The 13,581-nt window shown below is 34.2% G+C and overlaps 2 protein-coding genes across 3 annotated transcripts; one reads left to right on the forward strand and one right to left on the reverse strand.

Annotated features, from left to right (window-relative positions):
- The first annotated feature begins 277 nt into the window (after positions 1–277).
- LOC143702408 (uncharacterized) lies at positions 278–7,003 on the forward strand. Its single transcript, XM_077196258.1, has 4 exons — positions 278–502; positions 3,781–4,035; positions 6,245–6,295; positions 6,399–7,003. Exons 1-4 carry the CDS (start codon positions 424–426, stop codon positions 6,416–6,418), a joined length of 405 nt encoding a protein of 134 aa, XP_077052373.1. The 5' UTR covers positions 278–423; the 3' UTR covers positions 6,419–7,003.
- On the reverse strand, positions 6,146–12,980 carry rida (reactive intermediate imine deaminase A). 2 transcript variants are annotated; one of them, XM_077196256.1, is made up of 6 exons: positions 12,793–12,980; positions 10,757–10,862; positions 10,471–10,525; positions 10,314–10,382; positions 8,167–8,222; positions 6,146–7,314 (listed from the first exon to the last, which is right to left on the reverse strand). In XM_077196256.1, the coding sequence occupies exons 1-6, from the start codon at positions 12,855–12,857 to the stop codon at positions 7,255–7,257; spliced, it is 411 nt and encodes a 136-aa protein (XP_077052371.1). In that variant the 5' UTR covers positions 12,858–12,980; the 3' UTR covers positions 6,146–7,254. The 2 variants fall into 2 exon arrangements, with proteins under 2 accessions (XP_077052371.1, XP_077052372.1); XM_077196257.1 differs by lacking the exon at positions 12,793–12,980 and adding an exon at positions 12,445–12,568.
- Between the last annotated feature and the right edge of the window lie 601 nt (positions 12,981–13,581).

Genomic DNA, 13,581 nt, shown 5'->3' on the forward strand with positions numbered 1-13,581 from the left:
GGACTATGTGATGTCATATTTTAAGTTAGAGAACATTTTCTTTCTCATGATTAAACGCATGAATTTGGTGTTAAATCGTTATTTTGGTTGTTAGAACTCAGGTTAAAACATAAAGTGTGACATATAATTTCTTAACAAAAATACTTTGTAATCAGAGAAGACAGGAGTTCACTGCTGTTTTAGTAGGCTATTGAACCCCGTGACCTGTTACCGAGATTAAGGGCTGGTTTGCATATGACTGTCGTTCCCACACACTCACCTAATGTGTTACCTGGTTAGGGAATGACTGCTGTCTCTATGGAGTGCGCTTTAAATTAGCGCAGTCTTCCTGCAATTGAAGTCGACGCGCGCCGCTGGGCACCACAACACTCACCAAAGTGCTTGACTACTTGACTCTTTTCTGTCCTGCCAGAAGAAGACACGATGGGATGCGCTTCCAGCACTCAGACCACAGCTCAAGACACAACACGACCCAACACCAAACATGATGGGAGCACATCAGGTTAGACTATACAGCCCAAAAAATCACATTTGAGCTATATTTTGTCAAATATTGTTTATATGCAAGGGTGTTTCATGGCGATAAGGAAGAATTTCTGGTATTTAGTCTATATTTTGATCATGCTAAAATACATTGTAGATCATTAAGTGAGAGGAGGATTGCAATCTTCAATTGAAATGCCACTTCAGAAGTGCTTCTACACCACCTTTGCAGTGTAAATTTGCCATTAGTTACTTTTCGGACCCAGGGTCAACCTAACTTGAAATTGAACCCTCAACCTTTGTGTAAGGCACCCAAGACCCCCATCCAGAATGCTGTCATCAGCCCGAAATGCAGTTTAGATCTACTTGACTCCAGCGTCTCTCAAAGAGAAACTTACAGTAGGCTATTCATTACATTGAAAGTCCCCATGGAGGAACCTAAGGTTAAACGCCATGCCCAGATCCTAAACCATTTGACTTTAACTGAAAGTTACAAGAAAAATTATGTTTTTATGGCTAAGGCGAAAATTTCATATAACAATTTGATAACTGGCTTTAAATGATCAACATTAGGAACACTGTGATGTACAGTACAGTTATTTTATAACTATCTTGCGTTCCATTTTTATGATCCCGTATTACATTTACATTTTAAATTTAGCATCTGACAGATGTTTTATTTATAGTGTTTTTACCTAATCACAAAAATAACTTTGGTCTTGCATTGAGCTGCTAGAGGAACAAAATTTCACACTTCAGTGCCAAAAATGTGATTATAACTGGTGAAATGCTTAAAATAAATGGTTACGGTACTCATTAAACTCTTTCCTTTATATGTTTACATGCCTTTTAACACAATTTTGATGATTGCATTCTCATGAGCATTCATCAACTGATACGTGTTTAAAAAGTGCGATACAAATAACAACTGCATTTGAATAGAATTTTGAATTTAGTTGTATTGAATTAAATTTGTCAAACAAATTAGGGAAGTGCGTATTTTGTTTTGTTGCTGTGTTTTTTTCTTGACCCATCACAGTGTTTCTATGGTGATTTCTTGGAATTTGAATTCTTGAAACAAAAACATTCTGGTGATCAGAGGAGGTCCTCCACACCTCAGGTGCTCCTTCAGGTGTGGTGATGCATGTCACCCTGCTAATGGTGACATTTAAACAAAGTGGTTTCATCCTGGATCTGAGAAGAAGGTTTCATGTAAATGTTGTGTACTTTAGATCACAGATGGCTGATGTCATAAACCTTTGCTAGTTTGCCTGTTTAATACATCCATTTTCTTCAGCACCTGTTGTTACATTAGTTTTCATTATTTAACCAGGATGTCAATGTGTTTCTTTCATTTTTATTTAATTATTAACAGTGCTGCTTCAATAATAGACTATACTGAGCTTTAGTTTGGAGGGTTACTGTTGAATTTAAAGTAGGCTTATAAAGAGTTGTCTTGTACCTTATCGACACTTGATACACAAAAGATGAGAAGAGAGAAATGACATAACAGATGTTTTTCATATTTCTGTTAATGAAATGTGAATTCTGTGGAAATTATTTAAATATAGTAAAATGTGTTGAACAGAGCTGAGTTTACTGAACTCAGTTTGGAAGATGAAAGCATTTTCAAAATAGATTTTAATTGAGGAGGTGTGCAATTTTTTTAAATATTGAAATTGAGATGTGTGCTGGGGGGTTTGTCTGAAAACAATTTTTTTTGTAATTCTGTTCGGTGACACTAAAATGCAATTAGATAAGGAATGTGAATGAACACACATGGTGTTTGAATCTGTGGACATTTGTGAGTCACAGAGTTTAACTCGTACAATGAGTTTTCAATGGAATTTTGTGGTCACAGATTCCGTCTAGGCCTTGTTGTACCCCATTTAATATGCCTAAACATACTGTACGTGACTGATAATATGAGTGAAATAATAGTGAAAAAAACACTTCTATTTTTTTAAACCACTTATATATTTTTAAACCACTATTAATATTATTTTAGATTTTCTTTAATGAAAAATCAGTGTGATTTTAGTATCATTGATATACTATAATGGCTTTTGTTAATATTTTGAATTAGATGATTTATATTTTGCTATTATTTTCATTTTAAAGTTTTAGGAATTTTGTTAATTTAGTATTTTTTTTTTTTTAAATTATTCGTTTTTTTAATGTCTATATAGTTTTATAAAGTTGTACATTTTATTTAGTTTTCGTTATTTGAGTACTTCAAATTTAAACTAAAAGAAAATTACAAATGTTACCTTGGCAATAGGGTTGGGTATTGATTGAATTTTATTGATTTCAATTCCAATTCTGCTTAATGGATTCCAATTCTAATGGATTCCCAGTTTCCATTCGAATATGGTAAAAAAAAAGAAGTCAAACATTTAGATATCAAACATATTTATTCTGTCTTTTTGGAAAACATTCTGTTGCAGCTGAATACCATGAAAAAAATCATCAGCCTAAAGATAACTAACTAATAAACTAGACTAACTAATATATTTTTCAAACATTATAAGGACAAGTGTTCAGTCAGTAATACAATAAGAACAAATAAGCATATTAGCAATAGCACAAATAAATACAACTAAGTTCAGAAATTAAAATCAAATGTAAAACAACACTGCATAGTTTTCGTTTTATAAATACAATTAAGGTTAATCCTTATTAAAGTTACAAAAGTTACTCAGTCAAAATCAGTGAGTGATTTTCTTTTGCTTTTGCTCTTTGATTGTCAGCAATGGCAGAGATGGCAGCAGGTTTATTAGGCGGCTGTCACTTTAAGCCCAAATGCATGGATCCAATATACTGTTACACATTCGGTTTCTTTCTCAACTGATAAATGTTTGCCTAAAACATAATCGACTGTGTTTATGAGATTATTTTGACTTAATTGTGTGTAGTGCTTCATTCAAGCGCAAGAAGACTCAAAAGAGAACTCAATTCAGTGTTTGTGACCTTTATGAGAGGCAGCTTTCTGTGCATGCGCGCTGGATGTTCCCATCCGAGAAAACAGCGTGTGAGCACCAATTACCGAATTGATCTTTTTTGATCTCAAGATCAAAATGCGCTCACAGGATTCGAAAAGCAGAATCGAAATAACAAGTATCTGATTCCTGACCTTAAGTATCCGATTCCAGAATTGGAATTGATTTTCGATTTCCAAACCTACTCGGCAAGTTAATGTCTTTCAGTTTATTCTTCAGTTAATGTTTATTTTATTTCAAGTAATCATTGTTTATTATGCTTTTAAACTTGGTTAAAACATTTGCCTTGATCTCTAAGGGACAAGTAATGAAAATGGTGGTCCTGCAGCAGACAGTGAGACAATTCTAGACCTAACCCAGGCCGAGGAATCTCCACAGACATCCAGTGCAGCTCCTGTTCACTCAGAGGAAATACAGAGCTCTGCAGCTGCAGTAGCTCACAATGAACCAGAAGCAGCTGCTGCTGAGGCCATCATGTCTGAACCTGCTGAATCCAACCCCTCCGTGACAGCTGAAAATACTGAAGAACCAGTACCAGCACCAGCACCAAGTGGTACGTTTCAAATTTTTAGAAAAGACTAAAGTCACTTTTCTGCCATTTTCAGTGAGTGAAGTGTCCTCCATAAACTGGTCCTTAAACCAATTCTTCTCAAGATCAAGATACATTATACCTTGTGTTCTGTGCTTGTGTATGCAAATGGTTTAGCTAGTTACCAGGGACGTATATCTAGATGCAAAACACCTTGCACATTCTCTTTCAGTAATGAAGACTTCCTGAAATAACTTTGTATAATTGTAAAAATGTTACATATTCATATACTTTACACTTCAAAGGTGATGGCAGTGGTACTGGTTACCGAACTGAGGGTTTCTATCATACAAATATTCTTCCATCTGCTGGTCTAACAAAGGATAGGAGAACTAAACCTTGAGGAAAAAAAATTATGATTTTGGCAACTAAAGCCAGGTTTCAGTTAGACTGACAGGTTTAATTTTGTGATTATGTGAATATGCAAAAAAGTGGGTTTCAATCGTTTTTATGAGCAACCCTTTTTTCTTTTTTAAATCGATGCGACCCATACAGTAGAATATACAGTATACAACCATTTACATGCAATTAAGTCAAGCCTTACAAATATATAGGCTGTGTCTGAAAACTGATACATGCTGCCTTCGAAGGACGCATTCCAAGGTCGGAAGGCATCAAGGCACGTCTGAATGCAGTGTTAGTTTCACTTCCTGTCTCCTGAGATACCTTGATTTGATCGATTTTTGAAGGCAGCATAGATCTATCCTTTGCTGCCTTTGATATCCCACAATCCTGTGCTTTCTATTCTTTGTCAGTTGAGCGTGAAAATTAAAGATGGTGTCTGAAAGTTGTGGCTGGTGGTCAGTTTGTGTGTAAATGTAAATTTTTGATAAACATTTACACATTTACTTTACATATTTTTTTCGGGACGCAATCATATTGCAAACAGCACAAATAAATGCAATAGAATAAAGAGAGATATGAAATAAACACGGCTTTAAGTTTTTTAGTAAGTTACAGTAGGTTCAGGTGAGAAATACTACATTGTTACATTGTGTTACATTTGTTACTATGTTACATTTTTCAAATATTTATGTTCCAAAATTGACTAAGTTTAACTGAATACCCACCAAGACGGGTATTTGACATAATTTTGTGTGTATTTGAACGTTTAAGCGCAGTAAGCCACTCATTTTGGTACTTGCGACTCAAAAACAGTTTGAGAGGCGGCTTTATGTGCGTGTCACTTATATAGATCGTGGTCTGCGCGCTTTTGGTGTGAGTGCGAAACCTGCTGGAATTAGTAAAATTATGTGCAATATAAGCACTATTTACCAGAGCGAATGAGAAGAGTAAGTGGTTGGAGAGATGAGAGCGAGAACGTGCAGCTGAAGTGCAGCATGTGCCGCTGGCAACAAAACCGCTTGGCATCAGAAAGACGTGAGACTGACCGGACGATCACCGGTCTGGGCCGAGCATGTGGAAAATTGACTGATTCTGGGCCCTGGCTGGTCAGTAGGTGCATCTCTTTCCGGAAAGATAAAAGGAGCGAAGACAATGAAAGGCAGGACCAGGCCTAGGACTTTTCGTTTTGTTTTTGCGACAGTTGGCCGTGAGGCGGCTGCCACTTACTTTCATTTTGTTGTTTATGTTTATGTTGTTATTAAAGTTATTGCTGGTCCCTCCTCCCCAAGTCTTGAACTTTGTTATATATTGTGTATATATACATTTTCCAAAATCATCCTGGCGACCCATTTTTTAAGTGTCAGGGGTTTGAAAACCTGTGCAATAAATAATTAATTAAAAAATTTATGTATTCTTTTCATCTTTAACCATAGTTATATTGGCCAAATCCTAATGGTAGTGTGGGCCACAACATGCTTCATTATCTGATTTTCAAATGTGAATGAGAATGTATCCACCAATGCAAATATCTTGGCTGCAATGTGGAAAAATGTTGACATTGACAAATACATAATGACTAACCACAGAACAGAATACATACCAGAATGGAACAAGAAATAATACATTTAAAACTAGTTTTAGTAAGTCCAACATGAGAAACCAGAGAAGATAAACACAGGACAAGTCCTGACAAGAAACAATCGCCAAATGGTCTCAGAAGACTGCTAAATGTATAACAATTTCAGTTTATATTAATATTATTTTATTTATCATGTGAGTTTTTAAGCCTAAATCAATGAATTAATTAGATAAATCTATATTTCCACAGAAAACACAACTGAGGACCAGGCAGATTCCTCCCCACCAGAGGAAGCACCTGGTAAGTAGGGTAATATAATTCAATACAGACATAAACATTACAGTATCTCTTGAGGATAAATGTCTTATCTGATTGATTTCCCATACCACTTAATCTCTTTCAGCCTCTGGTGAAGATAGTTAAGTGTGCAACAATTGACACAGTTACTACAGAATCCAGATTCAACCACAATAAAATCAGGATCTTACATGAAGTTTAAAAATACAATAGAACATAAGTTTATTTATTATTATTATTATTGGTTGTTCGTTGCCAAGAAATAGACCAACTGGTCTTCAAAGACTCTGTGCCTGTCTTTATATACACAGAATAAGAACACAAAGTAAATAATAATTGCTGGTGTTAGTTAGAGATTTCAATTTGTCATTAATATTACATATTAGTGCCTCTTCTTAGTGGCTTTACCCCTGGATAAAGATGCGAAAAAGCCAAAGAAAATATGAAAATTGTGAAAGTAAATTTGATATATTTATATAATTATATTATGCAATATTTTAATCAACTGAACTGTTACAGTGATCAGTAAAATCCATGCATGTTATATACATTTACAGTAACAATGGAAAACATATTTGAAAAATGGGCCTCTATTTGTTTTATTTATTACATGCAAATGATTTCCGGCAACAAACTTTGCAAATGGAGGAAACGTAGGTCTTGTGGTATGATAATGACAGATTTGTAGGAGTTTAAAAATAAAGTTTAACTTGAACTGGGTTTTGAATGGTTGCTAACTTGCTATTATAGATTAAGTGAATTTAATGATGAAAGATCAACAGTAAATTCACAAAGTAATAGTAAAATTTCAATATCATGATAATATTAGCAAGGCGGCAACAGAAGATATCGCCCATAGAAAGGAACGTTTTTATTGATGATTTCCTTTGTATTTTGTAATCTTGGATGCAGTCTCCTAGAAACTGTATTTACAATTTGTGATGCATGCTGGGGTCATATAGTCAGGAGGCGTCTGTGATGGGTCCTAACACAGCGACTGCCTCAATCTCAACAAGCGCCCCCTGTAAAACATAGTAAATTAAAATGAGGTATGAATACAAATAATATATTTTATTGCAATATTTAACTTGCACTAATCAACTAGATTTGTACATTTTCAGAAGAAAATTTGAGTGGTCGCCATGCAAAATTCACTGAAATGATGCAAGGGTGGTTGCCAGGGTGTTGCTATGTGGTTGCTTACTGGCTTAAGGTAATAGAGCTCACCTTAAGTCTTAATGATATTCTGGTTTCTACATATGTCACAGGTCCCTCCTTCAGTGAGAGTTTATGGGATCTTCTCCCTTTTTGTGAGTTGGTTACTTAAAAAAGAAATATTGCACCTTTCCTCTATAAGTCATATGATTTGAGGTATCATTCATATCCATAGCTCAAACAGTGTTGCATAGGTTACATGCCAACATATAATATTTAGACTACTGTTCAAAAGTTTGGAGAACAGTCTGTTTTTTCCCCCCAATGTATTTGATACAAGCCTTTTATGCTTAACAAGGCTGCATTTATTTGATCAAAAATACAGTAAAACTGTTGGTTTCTATTTTAATATAATTTCATTTCATTTATATGGCAAAACTGAATTTACAGTGTTCAGTGTCACATGATCATTCAGAAATCATTCTAATATGCTGATTTGCTGCTCAAGAAACATTTCTTATTATCAATGTTGAAAACGGTTGTTTCCAATTTTTGTGGAAACCGTGAATTTTTCTTTCAGGATTCTTTGCTGAATAGAAAGTTAAAAAAAAAAAAACATTTATTTGAAATAACATATTTTGTATGTTAGCAGCGTGGTAGTGTGTAGTTAGCTGGTTGCCTTAGCAAACACCACAAACTAACCTGCACTTAATACTTACTCTGGGAAGCGCGGCTACTTGATAGGCAGCTCTAGCTGGGAAATTGCTCTTGAAAACTAAGAGAAAGAAACAAAGGAATGAAAAATGAAGTCAGACTATGGGAAACTCTAGATTCTTTACTGATGACAAAGATGAACAAAACGCCAGTAAGGATAAATTTGACACCTTGGGTCTATAAGCTATATCCTATCTATAAGCACCTTCATCTAACATGGTTGACAACTGCAGTTCTTGTGACATGAAAAACAGCATCGTACGGTTCGTTCACATCAGCAAACGATAAGAAATTGTTCTAAACATCGTTCTAAATGTAAAAGAACAGCAGTTCACACCACAACTACAACAATAGCACAGAAAAAAGATATCATTAGAATCACTTTCAGTGATTTTTTTCCCCCAGCTGATGAATGACAAAAAGATTCACAGCCAATCAGAATCCATCCTGCTATAAAGAGCTCACGCATTTTAAGTGGCAGACGACAAAACTATATCGTCCGCTGGTGTTGATGCTAATCACTATAGTTATCATTCTAGGTGTGAACAGGCCTTTATCCCTGTGTTTATATATATTATTAATTGCATCATAAGTTACATGAATCTGAGTATTTGTTCACACTGTAGGTTTGCATGTCACATCATGGAAAGTTCTGTGAGGTAGGAGGCAGTGATGATGGGTTGTCCTCGTAGAGAGGAGGCTTTCGTTTCACAGAATTGCACTGTATCTCTTTACACGCAGGCAGGATAGGATTACCCATCAGCATTGTATTAAAGAGGAAATACCCAGAGCTACACAGACACATCATTGTGTAACATCTGAATAATCAATAACTTGCTTAATGCATACCGCCAGAGTGCAGGATGGGAAGTGAAGGTTTTTTAGGGAAGGTATGTTGACAAATGTCATGCTTGGTTTTAATTTCACAACAAAGTGAGCATCTGCAGGTATCAGGTATCAACACTTCTAATATAATGCTTTTTAATACCATTTTCAAGACCTTCACAAAACAATTATAAGACCTGCACATCATTTCCATTGGCTTCCGTGCGAATAAACAAAATCACACTCTCAAGAGATATACAGTACAAATGAACAATGGACATTTCAGTGCATTAAGTTTTTTAAAGAATAATTAAGAAAAAATCTATTATGTTATATAAATATTGGACTGAAAATATATAATAATAATACTACAAATACATTTTTATATGGGGATGCAAACAGCAATAAATCAGGAGTATCATTATTCTGTTTTAGTTACCCTTTTATGCATTAGACCGGCTTTACGTTTTTCAAAAAACAAAGAGTGATAATGAAACCTAATTATCGTCCCTAATCATTTTTAAGATCGTTAAATAGTGGATTTAAGACATTTTAATGCTGATTAAGACCTTATTCAGGGGTTTTTCAGGTTTTATCAAGGTAAATTTAAGACTATTTTAAAGTCTTTTAAAATTTTCTTTACCAAGTAAAGAAACTTTCAAGAATAAATTAATGGGAAAACAATGTCAATATGTTCTCTAAATGTAAATGTTTAGGGAGAAATACAATGAGTTGTATTAGCAACACTTCAGAAGTTTGACAATACAACTTACAACAGATAACCATTACTTTTTCATTTTAATTTAATTGAAGCGCTTTAGAAGGCCTTTATTAACCCCCTGGAGTTAATTGGATTACTTTTATGATGGACGGATGTGCTTTTTGGAGCTTAAAAAAAAGAGGCTCTATTCACTCCCATTATAAAGCTTGGAAGAACCAGGATATTTTTTTAATATAACTCTGATTGTGTTTGGCTGAAAGAGGAAAGTCATATAGACAAGGGATGGCTTGAGGCTAAATAAATTATGGGAGAATTTACATTTTTGGGTAAACTAGCCTTTTGTCTCTGATTTAAATTTCTGTATGGGCGAAGTAAGACTTTTTAAGACCCGCAGAAACCCTGTTATTTTTACATTAAGGGATTTAAGACTTTTTAAGCTTTTTGCATTTTTGCTACACTTTTAGAATTACCCACATTATACATTTCTATAATTCCCAAGAGGTTTTCTATAATTACCAAGACCACTAAAGCTAATGGGAAACTTATGGCTGTATGTTTGGGGACTCTCTGTGGTGAATTATGCCATTGTGACTCATTCATACTCACACTGCTTGTAAACATCATTGACGTTATTGAAGTCATTAATGTCTGCCAACAATACTGTGGCCTTGACAACTGCAAAAAAAACAGAAAAAAGCAGACTTTAAAATGGCTGAAAACTTGCATGAAAGAACTGACATGTATGTGATGCTTGATGACGTACCATTTTCGTATCCACATCCAGCAGCTTTCAGAATCTCCCCCATGTTAATGAGTGCCTATAAAGTTATAAGTAAAAAACACTGAAACATGCACTAAGACCATGTGTCTTAGTGAAAATGACTACTTTGTGTAATAAAACATGTTACTTTGTATATTAAAGTCAGCATGAAATCAAAATGGACTCTATTTACTTAAGTTCTAATACGTTTTATTGTAAATTATTAATTTAATTCCAAACTATGTTCATGTGAATGTAAAAGCTATCTACGGGTTCTGCGTTTTTTCACCTGTTTGGCCTGAGCCTGCACTCCTCCTGCCACCAACTGTCCTGATGCTACGTCCATTCCCAGCTGTCCTGAGATGTACATTGTGCGGTCCACCAAAACAGCCTGGCTGAATATAGAAGCAACATCATTTAAAATGTGAATTAACAGTGAACTCTGACTTTGGAAGTAAAAGGGATGTTTACTCTCATTAATGTTGTCTCCTCTGCCTTCTGCTGGTATAACCAGTACACTGCAGTAAGAACCAATCTAGTTTACTTATTTTAATAGTTTGGATATTATTAATTGTAAACTGGATACTGGATATTATATAGATAGATAAGATATCACACTGTAGCATTATAGAACACCAAGATCACATGCAAGTTCAGCTCGAGATCACAGTCCAAGTTAATATGTGTCTAATACAAGACTAGTTCAGAAAGTTATATAATGGAGTTATTGCTGGTTCTTTTTACATAAGTGTGGTTTGCACAACTGCAAGGAAACTGAAGATCGTTGGTCACCACACACATCAAATCTCTTGATTCATGTTGTTTTGAATGATGTGTCAGCTGATCATAAAGTGAAATGTATTGTCAGGAATAAATAAGATTTTTTAATGTCTTCAAAAGAAGTCTCTTCTGCTCACCAACGCAAAAATACAGTAAAACAAATATTATTACATTTTAAAATTTTAATATTTAATATGTAAATTATTCCTGTGATGGCTAAGCTTAATTTTGACCATCATTACTCCAGTCTTCAGCGTCACATGATCATTCCGAAATCATTTTAATATGCTGATTTGTTTCTCAGGAAAGATTTCTTATTATTACCAATGTTAAAAACAGTTGTGGTGCATAATATTTTTGTGGAAACTATTCCAAATCTTGTGGTAAATAAGATAGAAAAATAAATAAAATAAAAATACTTTTACTCAGCAAGGATGCATTAAACTGAACACAAGTGACAGTGAACTTCTTTTGAACTTTTTATTCATCAAAGAATCCTGGGGGGAAAAATGTATCAAGTTTTCAACATTGATAATTAAAAGAACCATTATTAATAATATAGCACCAAATCAGCATATTAGAATGATTTCTGTGATCATGCGTTTATAATATATATTTACAATATATTAAAATAGAAAATTTAAATAAATGAAAATAGAAAACAATATTACTGTTTTTACTGTATTTTGGATCAAATAAGTGCAGCCTTGGCAAGACTTCTTTTAAAAAAAGAAATATATTCTTAATTCCAGATTGGTATATAACATATATACCGATCATTTATATATATATATAAATGTGCCAGAAATGCCAAACTCTTAAGCATACCAGGTTGACCTCTAGTCAAATAAATGAACTTGACACCTCCTCTTACTGTCTGTTGGTCGAAACGAAAACACCCCCATTGTAATGACATTTAAGTTATTATATGCAAAATATTTTTTTTTTTTTAAATCTGAAAACCTGTCCATTTTTTTATTTGCAAATACTGAATTAAAGTTACAAAAATTCAGTGCTACAGAAAAACTTTTTTATATTGGGGGTTAAAGCCCCTGTGTTAAAAACGATAAAACAGTAGTAGCCAATGGAACACTTCCAAAATCATATTATAATGCATTCATAATACAATCCCAATTTAAACAAAGTTTGGAATCTAAATGTGTTTCTAACATTAAAGTTGGTTGACAAGATTCTTACCTGTATATGCCCTGTCTAACAGGGGCTTTAGCTGTATATGGGATTTGTCTTTGAACAGAAGACATCTCGTCTAAACTGTAACGTTACATGAAAATTTGCACAAAAATCTAAAGCACAAAGCTGCTGAGTGGGCTGTCTAAAGACCCGCCCCGAACAAATATTGCGCTGCAACTTATGTCAGGCCTTTTGTTGCTCTATCTATACATACTCTTAAATGAATAACTGTCGGTGCTTTAGGTAAAACTTTTTTTTTTTTACAGTCTATGGGTGAAACTCACACTTATCCATAAGCTAGAGCATTTCATGTGTGCGTTTATTATTGAGGAAAATAACCATCTGACTGCTCACCTGTAGGGCCCGATCGCGGCAGGAGCTGATGCAGTGTGAATGATCTTCCTAATAACCGCAGACATATTTGAACACTGAGAGACCCCTGGATCACAAGTTAACTTCCAGTTGAGTTGATGAATGAGTGTAAAAGCAAGCAGGTTTGTAGAGAATCACTTCCAGTAGGCGTCAGCGATTCCTACCGTAACAATCCACATATAGACGCTTTAGTTTAGATGCAGCCTATTCATTTACATTTCGCACAGTTCGGAACTATAATTACTACAGATTTAAAGGGAAGACAGAATATAAAAGTTAAAACAATCTTTGACAAGGATACACAGGCTAAAATATAGATGTTTGCAATCTGGAAGAAGTTAATGTTAAATCAGGGTCTGTGTAATAGAGTGATTACGGTAATTCGTTTAACCAGTGGATAAATTCATCTTCACGAAAGGCAGTGGAGTGGATAGTTTTCAAGCCCAGTATAAATGTTTAAATTCGCTTAATTACTTGAAATTTTTATAGTGTTCGTAGTTAAAATCAAAGTATTATGCTTTTTTTTTTACCATCAAACTGTTAAATTGTTTTGAACTACTGCACAAGCAAATGTAATAATTTAATAGATATAGACATTTGCCGAATCTGTTCAAATATGTTAAAGCTGAGAAAAAATTACAACTAGATTTTACTTTACTGCATTTTTATTAATTTTCTAGTAACAATCACGATTTTAATTTCCCTTTTGTGTCCAGGTTTCTCTGTATATTTAATAGCTAAAATATATTGTTAAAGAAGTTCACATGTGAA

Source organism: Siphateles boraxobius, unplaced genomic scaffold (genome assembly GCF_051911475.1).
Source record: "Siphateles boraxobius isolate OS27281-9 unplaced genomic scaffold, OSU_SipBor_1 35, whole genome shotgun sequence".
NCBI classification, from domain to species: Eukaryota; Metazoa; Chordata; class Actinopteri; order Cypriniformes; family Leuciscidae; genus Siphateles; species Siphateles boraxobius.

Excerpts from the sequence above, each read along its gene's own strand:
- LOC143702408 (XM_077196258.1), top strand. The coding sequence starts at position 424 with ATGGGATGCGCTTCCAGCACTCAGACCACAGCTCAAGACACAACACGA. Across the intron at positions 4,036-6,244 it reads ACCAGCACCAGCACCAAGTG|AAAACACAACTGAGGACCAG; the intron begins GTACGTTTCAAA and ends ATATTTCCACAG. Across the intron at positions 6,296-6,398 it reads CCCACCAGAGGAAGCACCTG|CCTCTGGTGAAGATAGTTAA; the intron begins GTAAGTAGGGTA and ends AATCTCTTTCAG.
- rida (XM_077196256.1), bottom strand. The coding sequence starts at position 12,857 with ATGTCTGCGGTTATTAGGAAGATCATTCACACTGCATCAGCTCCTGCC. Across the intron at positions 10,383-10,470 it reads TGGATGTGGATACGAAAATG|TTGTCAAGGCCACAGTATTG; the intron begins GTACGTCATCAA and ends TTTTTTTTGCAG. Across the intron at positions 7,315-8,166 it reads AAGTAGCCGCGCTTCCCAGA|GGGGCGCTTGTTGAGATTGA; the intron begins GTAAGTATTAAG and ends TATGTTTTACAG.